The 18,071-nt window shown below is 39.8% G+C and overlaps 1 protein-coding gene across 3 annotated transcripts; it reads right to left on the reverse strand.

Moving 5' to 3' along the window:
* Positions 1-8,104: 8,104 nt before the first annotated feature.
* On the reverse strand, positions 8,105-17,834 carry LOC103459348 (CCR4-NOT transcription complex subunit 2). 3 transcript variants are annotated; one of them, XM_008400853.3, is made up of 15 exons: positions 17,727-17,834; positions 15,075-15,209; positions 14,859-14,925; positions 14,460-14,607; positions 13,834-14,037; positions 13,258-13,313; positions 13,006-13,158; positions 12,310-12,437; positions 12,107-12,227; positions 11,879-12,035; positions 11,729-11,790; positions 11,499-11,548; positions 11,298-11,398; positions 11,072-11,216; positions 8,105-8,715 (listed from the first exon to the last, which is right to left on the reverse strand). In XM_008400853.3, exons 2-15 carry the CDS (start codon positions 15,195-15,197, stop codon positions 8,629-8,631), a joined length of 1,602 nt encoding a protein of 533 aa, XP_008399075.2. In that variant the 5' UTR covers positions 15,198-15,209; positions 17,727-17,834; the 3' UTR covers positions 8,105-8,628. The 3 variants fall into 3 exon arrangements, with proteins under 3 accessions (XP_008399075.2, XP_008399074.2, XP_008399076.2); XM_008400852.3 differs by lacking the exon at positions 17,727-17,834 and adding an exon at positions 16,059-16,429; XM_008400854.3 differs by lacking the exon at positions 17,727-17,834 and adding an exon at positions 16,059-16,424 and having other exon boundaries at positions 13,033-13,158.
* Between the last annotated feature and the right edge of the window lie 237 nt (positions 17,835-18,071).

Here is an 18,071-nt window from a genome sequence, read left to right on the forward strand (position 1 = left end):
ACTTTTTGCCTAAATTCAACAATGCATGCCACACTTTTAAGAGTTATTTCTATAGCAAAAGAAACAGAAAACAACTAATTTATTTCCTCTTCACTATTTTGCTCGACTTTGTGCAGATAAGTCACATTAAATCCAAATACATGGAAGCTAGTTGTTGTTATGTGACTGATGTGGGATTTTTTAAAGAGGAAGAATAACTTTTGCAAAGCTTTCCCTGGTGAAGACTCTGCTGCCAGCAGCTCATGTCTGAGCTTGACCTTCTCACAGGTTCAGGTGTTGACACTCCTGGTCACATGGTGCAGCAGTGTGACAGTTTCTATGGTTTCACCTTTCTCTCTCTCCTGTTGTAGTGATGTTCGCTCGCTCCAGCAGCCTGATGATTCAATCCAGATCTGAGTTTTATTACGCCGCTGGCTGCTTGTTGTTCTCTCACTGTTACAAGCTGCATGAGATAAGCCTCTTAGCGGAGGAAGAGCACATCAGCCTCGCTCAGAAACACACTGGACACTTTTACACCTCGTTCTTCATAAGGGAAGGCTGTGATGAGCCATGAATAAAGATGTTGTTGCTTAGTTTATTGAGAGAAAACAAATGTGATCTACTTCTAGTCAAAACCTGAGGTGAAAAACGATCTTTTTGTAAACCATGTTTAGAAGGTGTTGTCAGCAGGTGGCGCTATAAACTACACTATTGTAACAAATATGAAAATAGGCTGCATTTAATTTTCCTCTGGGATTAATGAAGTACTTTTGAATTTGATTTTGTTGTTTTAAAATAGGAATACTTTGCAACATGTTCTACTAAAAAGGATTTCACTGATTTAACAGGTAATAAGGTAAAAATCTGGTGAAACTGAACTCTGTTGAACTCAAGAAGAGGTTTAATTCATGACCTCACATCAGGTGAGTGATCACTGTTCATACTTCCAGGTTGGTTTGGACTTTTTTCTCCTTCAACAAATGAAATCCATCCATCCATCCATCCATCCATCCATTTTCTTTCACCCTTGTCCCTCAGTGGGGTCGGGAGGGTTGCTGGTGCCCATCTCCAGCTAACGTTCCAGGTGAGAGGTGGGGTCACCTGGACAGGTCAACAGTCTGTCGCAGGGCAACACAGAGACACACAGGACAAACAACCATGCACACACACTCTCACACCTAGGGACAATTTAGAGAGGCCAATTAACCTGACATGTTTTTGAACTGTGGGAGGAAACCCACACATGCACAGGGAGAACATGGAGACTCCATGCAGAAAGACCCCAGGCCGGGAATCGAACCCAGAACCTTCTTGCTGCAAGACAACAGCTCTGCCAACTGTGCCACTGTGCAGCCACAAATGAAATCATCATTTGAAAACTTCATTTTGTATTTAACTAACAGAGTTAGTTTGATGCCTTCAAACATTTAGGTGTGACAGAGTATTTCCTAACAGCATTACAATGTTACTTTTGAAAACATTAAACTAAACCACGGAGATGATTAGTTATATTTTCTTCATTTAATTTATTTTAATTATTCTGTTTATTGATGAAAGTTTGTCTGCCTGGGTTTTATTTCCTGTGGGTTTCCCTGTGTGTGCAGTTTGAGATGCAAACAGCCACCTAAAATGTTCCTCACGGACCCAATGATCAATGAGCCGACTGAGATCCGATCGATTTCCGGTCCTTCCAGCCGGCTCCGAGGAGACCTGAGGGTGTAAAGAAATAAAAAGATTGCTCTGGGCGAGGCTCTTCTGTCTGAGTCACCTTCGGTTTGTAACGACTGCCGGGTGAACATTTGGACCTGGAGCAGCTCTGTCCAGCTGAGAGAGACTCAGAATCGTCTCAAAACTTAGACTCATGAAAACGTGCTAGATTTTCTGTCCATTTCAGAAATATTTCAGGTGTTTATTTCAACAATTCAGGCTAAAAGAGACTGAAAACTCTCAATTTTTAATCCCAGAAAATTAAAATATTATGAAAAAGTCATCGCATGTTCATAGAAAGTTAAGTGGAAGGAAAACATTCACTAATAACCAGGGTAAAGGCAACCCTGAACAGAAACTGGAGTTGGAACATGAATTACTTATTGCAACAATAAATTATCCAATTTATAGTTAATATTTCTAAATTACATGGATTAAATGACTTTTTAAATCTTCTTGAATATGTAAACTTGGAAAACGGAGATGTTTGGTTTGAAACAAAACATTTTTTCAAACTTTTTATAAAAACAAGCTAATTGTGATTAATCTGATTACATTTCTTAATTGATTGACACATAAACACATTTTTCAGAAGCCTGACATTTTGGCTAAGATATATATTTTTATTGATCTGATGTCATATTCTTATTATCTGAGACTCTGAATTTGTGGTTTTTTGATCTGTAAGCCAGAATCATCAAAATGACAACAAATGAGTTTCATACATTGAACTTTTTCAAGATGTCATTTTCACATTTTTCCAGCCGTTGATGAGACATTCATCAGATCAGGAGGAAACGTTTAGGACGCCTCTAAAAGTTGCAGGAAGGACTTGGCCGCCCTGGAACCGTTTGATCTCAGTGATTGTAAACAGAAATCTGCAGGGTCCGAACAGAACCGCCTGGATCACCTTAGCAGCCTCTGCTGGTGTCGTCTCTGCAAAAAGCCCGGAACAGCCGAGTCAATCCACGGCGGCGGTAATCAGGGAGGCATGTGGCGGGATTATCATCATCTCTAGAGATCAAAAGATTAGAAATAATAACGGGAATCGGAGCGGGAGAACCGGGCCCACATGTCGGTGCACAGCAGAACCATCAGACAATTCAAACCAGGGACCTCGGCTTAAAGTGGAACTGGGTGTGAGCTGCACAATATTTGCTCCTTCTGTTCAGGAAAAACAGAAGCAAGCATGGCTGGAGCAGAGGAAACATTTGGCTGGAAATCCCTTCATCAACAGCAACTGACAGGCTGGAAAAAATCCCCCAAGATGGAGGCGACGCTGCAGCCTGGAGCTGTCAGAGTGCTGCAGCAGTTTGATAGTTTCAGGCTGCAGGATGGAGACTTTTCAGCTTCCTTTCACCTCCGCTTTTTAATGATGTACAAATCAGGGTCAAAAGTTTACTTTTTTTCATAAATTACATAAAATAATTTAAGATTTTATTACAAAATTTGTCAGATTTTAGATATTTCCATCATTTATTTCTTTTGTTCATTGATATTTGACCCATTTTAGTTTTTCATGTGGGGAGTTGGACACATTTGTTCGAATTGGCTTTTAATTAGTTTTATTTTGGTTTTATGACACATGTACACTGTTTTAGTTTTGCAGTTTCTGACTTGTGAAAAGTGCTATAAATGTTAAATATTTACTTACTTGGACACTTTCTCAACAGGAAGCTCCACCTGGATTGTTTGAAGAAGTTGAAGAAAAGCAGCAAAGTTTTTGTTGGGAGCTGAAGGAAACCCCTCGTTTGGTTCTCCAGAGGTTCAAAAATCACCAGGAGGATTCATCAGAGGAAATAAAAGTCATCAAACTTCCTCCCACATCTGTGCCAGAGGTTTTTCTTGGCTCCTCTCGTTGCCTTTTTTGTCTAAAAGTCTTTATCTCAGTTCTTGCCAATAATAAACAAGCTCTGCAGTGGTGGCGCTGCGATGCTGAAGTGTCTTTACAAGTCAAGTTTAACAACAACATATTTCAGTAACAAGGCAGTTAAAGAGCTTTACACCATAAAAATATAGTACAATTATGAAACAAACATTACATTTTGTTAAGTCTTCATCAAAATGATGATCGATGCTATGCGCTATCCTCCTGGTTTTAGCCAGAACTCCAGCAGCAGCGATCTGGAAACCTGTGAAGACACTGTTGCAGCAATCAATGCGACTAAAGATAAACTCATGGATGAATTTCTCTAGATCTTGCTGAGATATTAGTCCTGTAATACTAGGGATGTTCTTCAGGTAATAGAAGGCCAACTTTGTAACAGTCTTTATGTGGCTCTGAAGGTTTAGATCCGGTTTTCAGGCCTAATCTCTAGTTTACAGCTGCAATAACTGAAGCTGGATGCTGACTGTAGATCGTTTCTCTTCAGTTCCAATCTTGAACTCGTACTGAATGACGTTTTGATTTAAACTGATTGTTATGATGCTGATGAGGAGACTTGATTCCTTCGTCTGGTTGAGGATCAGTGGACTAGATCTTTACTGTTTCTGATGGGACTGTGGGAGTTTGGTGGAGCCTTTGGGGTATTTTTGGGATTATCCAGCCTTGCTAACCCAAAGCTAGCTGTGTGCTCGTTGGTTTCTTACGTGGATCATGACCTAGAGAATGAGATCTCTCATAGAAACAGCTTTTTGTTTGGAGATGAAGGGATGAAAGCTGCTGTCAGGGATGGACGTCAGCAACTAGTGAAAATATTTAAGACAGAAGAAACGATTCGAGCATCTAAAGATGGATGTCTTGTTTCTCTGCAGGGGAAACTGACTCACTCTGCGTGAGCTAATGTCTGTTGTTGCTTCAATAAAAAAAAAGAAATGAGCTAATTAACTGAAGTGAAGTTTTAATTTGCTTCATTCGCCCACTCTCACATTGCTACACTTTTTTTTTTTTAGATCGGTTTGTTGGTTGCATAACTTCTGTACAGGCAAATTATTTTTACATCGTCACGTGTTGGATGAACAAGTTAGATTTAAAATAAAAGATCAGAACTCAACATCTCGTTTTCACAGTTGATTAAATCCGCCACGTTCGACTGGTTGGTCTCAGATTGAATTTAACAGCTGCTGTAAAGTCTGCTACGTTAAATATTTAATCCTCACACTCTGAGATCATCACTCGCTCTCTGAGCCAGAGGACGTAAACCTCAGAGTCCAGACAGGAACCTGAAGAGGTGATCTGACTGGAAACACTGGGCAGCCGCTGGGGAAGCCGACAAAGATAAATGAGGACCTCTACAGGTGGCGACATGAAACTGCAGAGGGTGAGAGATTTAGTTTTATTCAAAAATAGCAAAAATGTAAATTTAGTTTTAAATCCGTTTTTAGGTTTAAATCGTTGATAATAGAAATCCATCAAGGCTCCTTCTTAACTCACCAACATTATTCTGCAGTAAATCAGTCAATTAACTGAAAAGAAATCTTGTTGATTCAACTTGGACCTTCATGTATTCAGTCAAGATGAGTTCTACTATCAAAAACTTCATAAAGTTTTCAAATAAACACAATAATAAAGTGTCCTAAACAAACCTTTTCCAGAGCATCTGATTTCCTGCTCGTTTATATTTCGTTAGGGTTATGCTGCCCTCCTGTGGACAAACACTGTCCTGCAGGAAATATTTAAAAATTACAAATGGAGCTGATAGACGAGCTGTCATCAATTAATCCTGACCCACTGAAAGAGAAAATAACTGATTTTAAAGTTAGGACACTGTAAAAACAAACAAACAAACAAACATTCAGAGCCGTTATCACCATGGAGACGCCTGTAGTTCCCCAGAATGAGCTGGAGCAGAAATTAGACACCATGATGAAGGATCAGCTAATGTTTTAAATATAACTTTAATTAAAAAAAGATGGTTTAAGTTTTTAATGTAATAAATTGATATTCCATGACAGAATCACACTGTGATATATTATTTCTTGTTATAAAAATGGGGTGAAAGTATTTTCTACTTAAAACTTACACAAGTGATAAAAATTAAGGTTTTTCTTTATTTTAAAACCTAAAAAGAGCAATAAAGTCGATTTCTCCAAAAATAAATAAAATAAATTCCTGAAAAATATAAAATCTTGTAACATTTGCAGATCTAAAGTATTATTTAGCTGGACTTGAGGTAGATATGGCTCCTAGGACTGTAAAAGCTGACAACATTTATTCATCTCTTCAAAATAAGAGCCTGAATTATACCAGAGTAAAGTGGCTCAAGATATATAGATTTATTGGTTCCTGGACTGAAACTGAATGAAAAAGCAGCAAAAGTTCAAATAAAATCTCACAGATAATTGTGAAGTCAGGAGAACTACCAAACCCGTTTAAAACATCAGAGCTAAATCTGATGTTATTTAAACGGAAAACTGAAAGAAACAAATGAAATGTTAGAAAAAACTATTTCCCTCTTCATCTTGAGGAAACAAACCCAAAATAAACCCAAACGGTTGATGGATGACCAAAAGAAAAAAAACTGAAAATGTCGGAAAACTGACACAAAATTCCAACTAACGAACAAATCTAACGTTACGGTTGTGAGTAAACAACCAGAAAGAATCAGTCTGGACTCGGCGTTCAGTTTCATTACCAGAATATTTATTTTATTCTTTTTTTTTTTTTTCCTATTAAAACACTAGCTGCCATATTTGATAAAACAGCCAACGGCTAAGTCCTCCAATCAAATCTCCTCAGACAGGTCACATGGGTCTGTGGGCGTGTCCTTGGCTTGTTGCTTGTGGCATGACCAAGCTGTCGTCATGGCGACCGACATAACAGGAAGTCTCATATTGCATCATTCAGAGGCCGGGTCTCCTTGTTTGGGGGTCAATTTCTCTTTCTGTCGTTCTGCTGCCTTGGTGTCATGAATATATATTCAGAATACACACGCAGGGCACAGTGGCGCCTCCTGGAGGGAGTTTAAGGGAACTGAATGTAAAGTAAAAAAATAAAAAATGAAGGAGTTTGGTTTGGTTTTCTTGCAGACAGTCTGAGTTGGGTTTTTGTCTCCATCCACTAATTACAGCCAGCTGTAAATTAGCTGAGCAGGACGGCAGGTGGAAAAGCAGCTGCTCCGACTCCAACAACAATAAATCCGCCTCAATTAGCACCTCTGAAAAGCTGCTCTAAAAGGTAAAAATGACACGCTTCCTTCAGATGCAATGGTCCCAAACCAGGAAAACACAATCATGAAGATTTCAGCAAGAAAACCAAAAAGTCAGAGTAGCTTCTGGGGGGGGGAAGAGGACGAATGTAGCAGGGGAATAAAAACAAAGAGGAATGGAAAAACAAACATGGATGTTTGGATAAAATAGAAGAAAAGTGAAAGTAAAGGTCAGAGCTGAGTGTGACCTGAAGAGACGCTGCCGTTTCCATTTCAGCCCAGAACAATCTGAGCTAAAATCTTCCTTTATAGGTAAACAGAGGTAAGAGGTTTAACGCTGTTCTTTTACTGTCAACAAATGCACAAAATCACACTTGGAACAAGTTTAAAATATTCTCTAAAATCAGGCTTTTAAGCAGCTTTTATTTCTGACAAACTTCCAGACGATTCTGATGATTTTTGGTACATTTTATCATAAAAACCAAACGATGTTAGGAAACAGGAAAACATCCAGAAGAGACATTAGAGCCTCCAGTAACGGGTAATGAGAAGCTGATGTCTGTCTCATTTAAAGATAAATGTTATAAACATTTAAAAACAACTCTAAGCTTGTTTAACAGTAAAATCAGAGCAGGTTTTTACTGTCTGACATTTCTTTGGCTGTTTTTATATCAGATAAACAAAATGTTCAATAATGCTACAAAACGGCTGCTAGCTTCAGCCAACTCCTGCAGAAACATCTGATTATATGAAAATTGTTGTTAGTGGTCAGATTTTTAGAGAAAAGTAAAGGATTTTGATGGCTTTTTATGAGAAATTGATTAAATTATTTTGCCCAAATCAGAATCTAGAGCCTTTAAATAGTTACAAACAAGTGGATGTGTTTATTTTTTTCCAACATTTAACTATAAATTTATTTATTTTTTATTTTCTCCTTTGAAAAAGGAAAAAAAAATCTTCATGATCAATATTTTTATTTATATTAAATTGAACTTCTTGTTAGTTTTATTGATTGTTTCTGTTTCAAACATCTTAGGTTGTTTTTTTAAAACCTGCTATTTAAATAAAACCTTTTAAAAAAAAAAACGAAGGTTTGTTTAAAACTACACACCTGCATGAAGACTTTACTGTTTTTAAACCACAGGAGTTTTAAATGTTAGTTTTTTGGTTGTGATTTGTTGACAATAAAAAACAAAACGTCGTTTTGATGTAAATAAGTGAGTTTGCGAAAAAATAAAAATAAATGCTTCAGGAAACACAAACCAACCCGTTCCAGTTAAAGTGGCGCTTCTGAGTTCTCTACATAACATCAAGAAAACAGAAAAAATATATATATTTTCTCTTTTATTATGAAATAGTGCTACAATGTACATTGCATTTTGTCTCCTGATTGCCCACTGAGTGGTGATGTGTGTCCTGATCTGTAATTCTGGTAAAAACGAAAAATCTTTTCAGCTTCTTCTGCACCACAGAGTGAAAAATTCTCCATCCTGACGGGCGAGTAAACCCAGTTTTCTCTGTTAAAACCTGTTTCTCCATAAAAGCTTCTTTAGAAAACAACAGTCAGTGTGTGAGTCGACCAGATGGACAGTTGTTACCAGCTCTGTCTGTTTCACTCATCAGACCAAAACAAGTCATGGAGAAGAAGCGGGAATAAAACAAAAACAGAAATGAGGTAAAAGACAAACGTAAAAGAGAAAAAGGTCAAATGATGAAGTCTGTCAGAGAGGTGGGCATCGTCCTGAGTCCTTACAGGCCAGATTCATGTGAGTGGCGGAGGAGGGAAAACCTCCAGGGGCGGGACTGATGAGCCAGGAGGGCCAATGGCAGGCAGTCAGGAAGGAGGGAGAGCCAATCAGAAGGCCTGCTGGGCAGGATTGTAGTTGAAAGTGGAGGGAACATGAGGTCGCTCTTCTAGTTTGTCATATTCAAGATGAAACTCCTGAAAACAAGGAATCAAACGCTGCAGTGAGATTCACTCACTTCACTCTGAGCCAGAGTTAAAGATTAAACACTTTATGCTGCTAATGAACCAGAAACTGTCCCAGAAATTCATGTGATGATGTTTTTAAAACATTTTCGATGAATATAATGAGAAACACAAATAAAATGCATATTCACCCTCTAAAAGGCAAATATCTAATTTATGCAAAACAAAAAGGGATTTCGAAGAAAATTGCCCTTCAAAAATATTAATCAACAAACTCAGAACAAAAAAATCAGGCCAAACTGCCAGTCAGCATTTTTACAAAAACAAAACCCTGCAAACTAATTACTTTGTACTGTGTGACAAACGTCTGCAGCGATCTGAAAGGGCAGCATGTCTTTAACCGGTAAACATGCAAATGGAAATTATGGAGCTCATTTTAAATTATTAATTGATCTATTGCTTATTATGACAGGTTTAGTCATGACAGATGAACTCGTGTTGATCTGAAACGGTAAAAGGCTGAACTACAAATCTTCAGTTTGATCAGCTGGATGTCGCAGATTTTCATCTTCAGTTTTCTGATTCAAATCCATAAAGGACACATAAAGGGTAATTATGGCTAATTATGGTTGGGAGCAACTGTGGCTGTGTGGGAAGAGTAGTTGTCTTGTGATCGGAAGGTTGTCGGTTTGATTCCAGCTTCCTCCTGCCACGTGTCGATGGGGCACTTAACCCCGATCTGCCACCGATATCGGTGTATAAATATGTGAGCGTTTGGGTGAATGTGACTGTTCACATTCAGCCATTGCCCTCCTGGTCGGGTGTCCTGCAGCTCCTAATGTCTCCCTGGTCCAACACACCTGAATCACCTCTTCAGTGCAGTCAGGTTCTCTGCTAACGACCTCATTGTTTGACTCAGGTGTGTTGAAGTTGAAACACATCTAAAAGTTGCAGGAGGCCCTCCAGGCCTGGAGTTGCCCACCCCTAGTGTAAAGCGTTTTGAGTGGTCAAAATGATTGGAAACGCGTCATTTACAATAATGTTTAATAATTATGGAATACATTTGTTTAATGCTTTATCATTTTTACTATCTTTGAGAACATTTAGCCACTTAGCTTCCCCTAAAATCATTTTTCTGGACAAAGTCTAAAGTGCCAGTTTTCTTGGCAGTTTTGCAAACTTTCAGTTTGTTATAGGATATTTAAATTATAACATCAAAATTGGTGCTCTAGGGTGGAAGTCTTTTAAACAGTTTAGTGTTTTAGCATTTGGTTCCACTAAATACCATCTTGGTGTAGCACAGTGGTCCCCAAACTACGGCCCGCGGGCCGGATCCGGCCCGCCTCCACATTTGGTCCGGCCCTCTGAACAAAACCAGAGAGCATTTAGATTTTTTTTCATATACCGTATTTTCCGGACTATAAGCCGCTACTTTTTTCCTAAGCTTTGAACCATGTGGCTTATATGTGGATCTTTCTTCAACCACCAGGGGGCTCTGTAGCAGGAAGTGAATCATTGGAAGTCAAAATTGGAAATAAAGGAAAAAAAATGGCCATTAAAACGGAATTAGGTTTTAATAGGGAATTGAAATTTGAGAATGTTGTTGATCAGTTAAATAGCATTGAGTGGAAAAAGAAGATTTGTCATTTTTTTAATAATTCTGAGATCTTTATGAGAATTTGAGGTATAGATATTAGGATCCAGTAGATGGCAGTAGTGCAACAATAATGGAAATAATGGATGCAAGCTGCCATTGAAATCTAAAGAAGAAGAACGAGGCGCCCATTTTCATTTAGCACATGTTAGTATTATTATTTATTTTGTGAATTTTGTTATGTGAAGAACCCAGAGAGAGTTATTTGATTGTGCTTTCTGGAAAACAATAATTTTTTTACATTTAGGCACTTCTGCAATCGTCACTTTTTCTGTTACAAACTGACTCCGGCCCCCAGCAGAGAAGGGAAAAGTTATGTGGCCCTCACATGAAAAGGTTTGGGGACCCTGGTGTAGCGCTTTAGCGTTAGCGGAACTAGTGTTCTAAGGTTAGCCTAGCTAACTTTTTAGCTTACATGGTAACGCTCCTGGAGCGCTTAAACAGGAAATCTGGGGACATTTTTAACCAAAATTAGGTTAGTTACAGTATATAAGTTACTGGCATAGTAAAATATTATCTCAAATGTTATATAGTCATTAAGAGTTAGTGTTATAAAATATTCAGCCAGATTTTTGCAGACTAAGATGATAAACTAATAAAATGAATGTTGTGTAACCGTAAAGTGAAATTACTCCAGTTTTAAAAACAAACCCAGTTTACTGCAGGTAACCTGGAAGTACATATGAACGACTTTAAGCCTCATTATTGGTTCACCTTGGCAACCTTCCTCCAGTTGAGACAATCGAAGAAGTAGTAGGTCCCTCTTTCGTAGGCGTTGGTCTTTAACGTGGGCTCCATCCCAGGCGCCCGCGTTATCCAAACCCGCTCCTCTTTATGATACCGCCAGTCCCGGTTAAAACTGGACACAGAAAGGCAGACATGCGGGTCAGTTCACAGCGTGTGGGCCGACCGGGATCCCAGCAGAGGACGGCGGCCTTACAGTTCTACTGCAGCCAGCAGCTGGAGTAGGTCTCCTCCGTTCATGTAGTAGAGATAAAACAGCAGATCTTCACCGTACCGAGACAACTTGATGGCTGCTAACTGCAAACAGAAGGAAACCGGTCATAAAGATGCAGGTTATACAAATCTAAGACATTTTGACGGGTTTTAAACAATGAATAAGAGTTGTTTTGCTGCGTACCTTGTCCCTTATGTGGATGTTGGTTAGATACTCTGACGGGACGTGAAAGTCTGCAGAGACGAGCCAAAGAATGGTTTCAGAACCGATTCTGTAAAAACGCTACAAGAAAACTAAAACGTGCTAATAAAGGACTAAAGATGCTGAATGAACAAAGTGTTAGTTAAATATTTCCAGTTTTAATTTGAGCACATTTATACAATAATCACAGATTTGTTGTCACGGAAACTCACCGATGTCCTGCGGCCGACACGGCGCCGACGCCCACGGAGACGCAAACTTAGGATACAGATTCCTGACAGAAACACACACACACACCTACTGTCACACCAGAAGTTTCAATTTAGTGTGTGTGTGTGTGTGTGTGTGTGAGCTCGTCTTACTCAGGTGAGTTGAGGTTCAGGCCCAGTGTGGTGAGGTCTGAGCCCAGCGCTAGGTGAACCATGCCGGGATCCGTCTCTGCCGCCCGGATGAACGTCAACAAGCCGATCATTCCGAACTGGTCCGTTACCATGCCGACGGGAATGTTGGTCACTCGGCCTGAGACGCAGCGTTAATGAGGAGACGGACTGCAGCAGCGGCTCGGTGGGGAGGAATGAGGAGTTTCTTACCATCGGGAAGAACCTGGATGCCTTTCTTCTGCTGGTTGTTGTTGCTCGGAGCCGAGCTTTTATCGCCGGGGAACTTGGGACCGTCGACGCTCGAAGACGCCTTTCCCGACGAGTTCAGGTTCTGCTCGGAAACGGCAGAGAGCAAAAACTCAGAAAGGAAGCAGCTGGGAATCTTGAGCTCATCCTAACTGCAGAGTTCAGACCGTTTTGTCGTCGCTGCTGCTGCTGGGATCTTTAGTTTGGTAGTTTGGACCGGGGAGAGCTGGGAAATCTTCATTATGGATCGAAAAGTCCTGCGACTGTTCACTGGATGGCTTGGTTACCATGCCAACTGGGAAGAATAAAAAACAGAGCCTGATCCATAACTATATGCAGGGTTCGTTCACTTTTCACACAGAAAAATTCACTTTTCTAACTTTTCCAGCATCAAATAAATTAACTGAAAAAGATTTAATTATACATCATTTATTACTGTCATTAATAACGTCTTGTGACATTATTAAACATTCAACAGCAGAGACAAAGTAAACTAATAGTTATAATCACTAATGAGGAAAGTTTAGTCTGATTTAACTTCAAACAGTGAGAAGAACAATCTGTCATTTATTACTGCATGTAAATATCTGATTTAAATTGTAAATAACTTTTTTCAAATGTTACATTTCACTTTACAAAACTGTGCAGTTTAAAATCAAGCACTTTCAAGGACTTTATACAGAAATTCAATGATTTCAAGCATCTGTTTGAATATAAAACAACCCATGAACAGCATCAAAACAATAAATATTAAATGCAATTCAGATTTTACGTTTATGTAATAATTACAGGAAGATGAAAACACAAATGAAATCAGGAAAGGTCATTTGACAGTAGTGAAATAAAAAGCTGCATGCTCGTACGGATGTTCTGTATCGTCTGTGTGTTACCGTAGGGCGCCCGGCCGGCCAGCGGGTTCAGCTGCGGGGTCGGGTTTGAACTCCCGTCTCTCCGGCTCCGGTCCGCCAACGCCGGGAAGTCGGACAGATCCAACCCCGTCACATTCTCACTGCCGTCTGGAGGAGCAGAGACAAAAAACTGGCTTCAAACGCCGTTTCTACCAACTTTGACTTTTATTCCTGACACTGAAATATAATATAATCCACTTTTTGTACCTGTGCCATTGAAAATGTTGCTGGTTAAGGAGTTGCTCATGTTGAAGCCTGGATTCCTTTTAGATAAAAGAAAAAAAAGGTGAACTTAAAGAAAAATAATTAATCAGCCAGTAGGAAAGGGAGTAAAAGACGATAAGAAGCAGAAGATGATCTGCAGACAGGAAAATGTTTTGAAGTGTTTCCTAAAACACAAAGTTTTATAACAACTACAATCAGGTTTTCAGCATTTTGTGCTCAAATTACATTAATAATAAGCAGAAGTTCAGTTAGATCAGTGGTGTCCAAACCTTCTGCCAACAGGAGAAAATAAAAGAAAAAACAACCAAAAATCAATTGATTTTTATCACTTCAACAATAAATGAATCATTAATTGAACAAATAAAGACGTCAGAATCGCAGCACATTAAAAACCTACAAAGGATTTTACGCTCGACTTACGCTTTAGTCAGTTTAAAGTGACCAGCTTTGGTTCAGTGAGTTTCTACAGATCAGCTGAAAACAAAATGTCGTAACGTCTCTAGAGAAACAGTCCAGACAAACAGAGAGGATTTCAGATCATGATGGCGTCAGGAGAACCTGTTGAAGGAGAACCGCGCCTGCTGCTGCTTGGGCATGCCGATGATGCTGGGAGACGACCTGCTGGGACTCCCCATGGTGCCGCTCCGCCCCGCGCCGCCGCCGCCGCCTCGCTCTCCTCCGCCCGTCTGCCCCGTGGGACCGCCCACCTGCTGGTTGTGGTTCAGAACGCTGCGGCTGCTGGTTAAGGGCATGATGGAGGCCCTGCACAGGGAAAAATCCATCAAACCAAACATCATCATGAGGTTTAAACTACAGTTAAAGATTCTGTGTTTATTATTCCAGCATCTGCATTTTTATAATAATAGAAAAACGAGGGATTATTTTTGAATAAAATTTGTATTTTCTGCAGATTTTTCCATTTAACCACTTAAGTATTTTTTTATGTAATATTAGAACTACAATGAAAGACGTAAATAAACGCATATTTAGGTTAATTTTTAATAAGAAAAGAAAAACAAATAATAATAAACTTTAATTTCTGTTTCTACTCCACCATGAAACCAAATTAAAACCATAAATTCACTGTAACAACAAGTTCAACATTTTAAAAGTTCAGGCTGTTTTCTAAACAACAGAACAACTAAAACACAGAAAAACCAAATCACGACAGTAAAAACTAACACCTGTTGGGCGACGAGGGCGTGTGCAGCGGGCCGGAGTTGGGAGTACTGGTGTGATTGGAGAGCTGGCCGGCGGGTTGGGTCAGCGAGCTTCGACTGAGCTGCGGCGCCGCGCTGCTGTTGATCCCACGGATGGGGAAACCCAGAGCGCCTGCAGCCGCGGGGAGAGACGGAAACACACAAGATGGAGCTTCTGTGTTTAACTCGGAGAATAAAACTAAAAGGTTTTATGCTAATCTGAGCCAAGCAGAGCAAAGAGGTTGGAGAGATTCATGATGATCAGCTGAGGCCGGGGTGACATGTCCGCGCTGAGGCAGCGCTTTAAAGAAAACCATAAAACCTTCAGCAATGACGCTTAGGCTGCCTCACTGGAGGCCGAACTGATCTGAGTGTTGATCTTACTCTGTGGGGCGTATAAACTGGCTCCCAGCTGCGACAGCTGACTGGATGAGGAGGAAGACGACAGCATCTGAAAACGAGAACAAAAACAAGTTCATCACTAAACAACTACGGTGCAAAGAGCTACAACAGCTAGAATGGAGCATTGAACTTTCGGTGTGTAACTCATGCTAACTGGGTGCTTCAGCGTTGAAGCTGAGAAGCAGAACAGAAACTTACGTCTTTGTCGGCCCGGTGAGGAGCGAACATGGACGTGTGGTTGTAGTAGAGGCTGGAGTCGTCCGAAGCGTACTCGCTCTCGATCCCCCCCTCCATGAACTTCTTCCTGGTAGCACCAAACATTCCGCGTGTCACCTGAGGAGCGATCAGAGACGGTCAGAACGCAGGAAACCGGGCTCCAAACGACTGGTCACATCTGATTCACGACAGAACAGGCCAGTCACATTTCTTCAAGGTTCCCCGCAGAGAGACTCGCACTGTCAAATGTTCTGATCCGATTAGTATGTGGAATAATGCAGACTGGGATTTATTTTTCTCTTCCCAGAACTCAGGAACAAAATGAACGTCTCTCTGCTGAGTAAAGCTTCGTTTCTCTGTGGAAAAATTCTGCATGAACTATTTACTGCAGTCAGATGTGCAACTGTATTTCTACCAGGGCAATAAGGAAAATGAAATCAATAACTATACATATCACAATCAACCCCTGATCAATATCAATAGGTAATACAGCTGATGGAATATTCAATATATAGAATATTCACTGAACTCCAATCCAGAACAGCACAGCATTCTGGGAGATGTAGGCAGAAGAAAGACTTTAGCCGCTCAACCTCTCGTGGCTAGCTAGGCTAGATTGGTGTCATCAACTGACTCGCTCACTCTTTGGTTGCCTAGCAACAACCTGCTGGGTAACTGGTGCAGCAGCAGTTTAAGGTTTCACCTCATAACTGCTTAAAAATAAAAAAAACAGGAAGTGTCACTCCACCAGTTTGACATAATTAAAAATCAATAATTATTGATTGACTGATATGAAACTGTTATATCATGACAAGTTTCTCAGGCGTATCATCCTGCCCCAGTTTTATTATTTTCTAGGTGAGAAGCAGGTAATAATTTAATTACTTTGGTAAAAAAAAAAAGAAGCAGTTAAAGCTTCTGAAATGTAACTTTTTAAGAGCTGGTTTAGTTTCTGCAGAGCTCTACCTGCATGACTGACTCTGGAGAATCACCAGGTTAGATCAGAGATGGATGCAGACAAAAGCAGCAGCAGCCAATCGATCAAATCTCTTGAGAAAATGATCAAAAAGATCAGCACTGATCCTGGGAACGTGGTAATGTGACTCCATCGTTATATCTAACTGCAGTTGAGTATTTATTTGGTGATCTGGGAAGCAGGACACGTGGTTTCTTGAGGTAAGTTTAGGTTCAGTTCAGGACTTCTTCTGAAAAATGAACAAAGCCGTTTATCCAGAGTTTACATCATAATCTCCAAACCGTTCCATGTTATGTGTGGAAGGCAGAAAATTTACTTAAACAGTTAGTACAAACTGATTAATATGAAAACCTTTTAGTCCAAAAGATCAGACCTTTATCATTCATACAAGAAAACTGTAACTGACAAAATGTTTGATACATTCCTGCTTCAATAATGTGGATGCAACAATATATTTTTTACTCTTTAGCCAACTTCTTTAAACATTTAATGCTAAATTTCTCGTTGTTGATCTACTTATCCCAAATTCTTCTGTTGTAGATGAACACACACACATCCAGAGCTTGTGTTCACATGCTGGCTTGTAGAAACACAGAACTTCATAACTTCAAATCTCTCAAAGTAATCTCACATGTCGAAAAGGTTCCTGATGATTCAGGATCGATTTTCAGTTTTCCACTTGCACCTGAAGATGTTATGGGATGTTTTAATGTCAGATTTGGTCAAAGCTCATCTAAATGTGATGATCAGTCTAACCTGCACAAACATTACGCCGTTTTTTCAACACATTCTCCCGGTTTACATATTTAAACACAAAAGGAGCCATAAAGCAGATGAAATACTAATCCTTGTTGCTCCGTCGATCGCCGCTTTTTCCTTTTGTTTACCACAGCTGGTTAAACATCAAGTATCTACAGAAACTAAAAAAGCTAAATGCAGACTTACTTCAAATTAAATTTTAATTCCTTTGAACGACAGTTTGCAAAACAACCTGATTATAGTCCTCCAGTATAAGTTATGAAAGCGATTCGGTCGGTTTATAAGCCTGGATGTGTAGCAAGAAGCTAAGCGATGTGGGCTAATGCTAGCACCACAATAATCAGTTTACAAGTTAAAACGCATGAATAAATAACAACGACTCGTCTCGTTTGTTAGTTTGGTGTGTATAAAATCAGTTTTACCGCGTCAATTGATACGTTTTAAACGATGCTCAAAGCTGCAGCTAGCCGCCATTAGCTTGTAGCTAAATCCATAGAAAACGCTAGGTTGTTAGCATGACAGCTAGCAGTTAGCTACATAGCTACCCAGCCACAACTGAACCGTCAAAACATTTTTAGGCAATTATTCCCAGAAATACGGTCGGTTTCACTGTGCTCCAACAGGGAGACTACAGGAAAGAGATAAGAGCGGGAGAAAACTGTGTTTTTGTCTCTGTAATTGAAGTGGAGGCCTCCTGCGGCTCCGTCGGCTAGTTCCCTCAAAACAACAACAAAAACCAACCAACTGCTGGTTTTAAAGCTTCTTTTCGCACCGTTTCTCTTCACTGCGCGATTCATACCATCCCAGAAACACACCCTGTGTTGGTTTATAAAGAGTTTATCCCAATAAGCATTTATAAGATCAATGAAATCAGGAAAAAATACAAAAAAGGAGCTCACCGCATCAATCTGTCCTCCCACTACAAGATGGCCGACAGGATGCTGAGATGCTGACCTCTGAGGGCCATCATTCTGCTGTAGTTTACTGATCTACTCTGTAGTTCACTGAAATCAGTTCTGATTTACTACGTAGTTTATTTAATTCTGCTTTAGTTAACTGAAATCTACTGTTCTGTCCCTGAACGTCACTGTCATTTATTGGAATTACTGCTTCTGCAGTGCATTAAAGATAGTAGCTTACTTTTCTGTAGTTTATTCAAATTTGCTGTAGTTTAAAAATGTTAATTGCAATTTACTGAATTGCACCATAGTATTAATGAACTCAATTATGATTTATTAACATTT

Source organism: Poecilia reticulata, chromosome 23 (genome assembly GCF_904066995.2).
Source record: "Poecilia reticulata chromosome 23, P_reticulata-male-v2, whole genome shotgun sequence".
NCBI classification, from domain to species: Eukaryota; Metazoa; Chordata; class Actinopteri; order Cyprinodontiformes; family Poeciliidae; genus Poecilia; species Poecilia reticulata.

What these genes read in the sequence shown, in the direction of transcription:
- LOC103459348 (XM_008400852.3), bottom strand. An exon ending in GCAGCAGCGACGACAAAACG is followed by an intron (nt 12,228 to 12,309) that starts GTCTGAACTCTG and finishes GTTTCCGAGCAG; the next exon opens with AACCTGAACTCGTCGGGAAA. An exon ending in CATCCAGGTTCTTCCCGATG is followed by an intron (nt 12,036 to 12,106) that starts GTAAGAAACTCC and finishes GCTGCGTCTCAG; the next exon opens with GCCGAGTGACCAACATTCCC.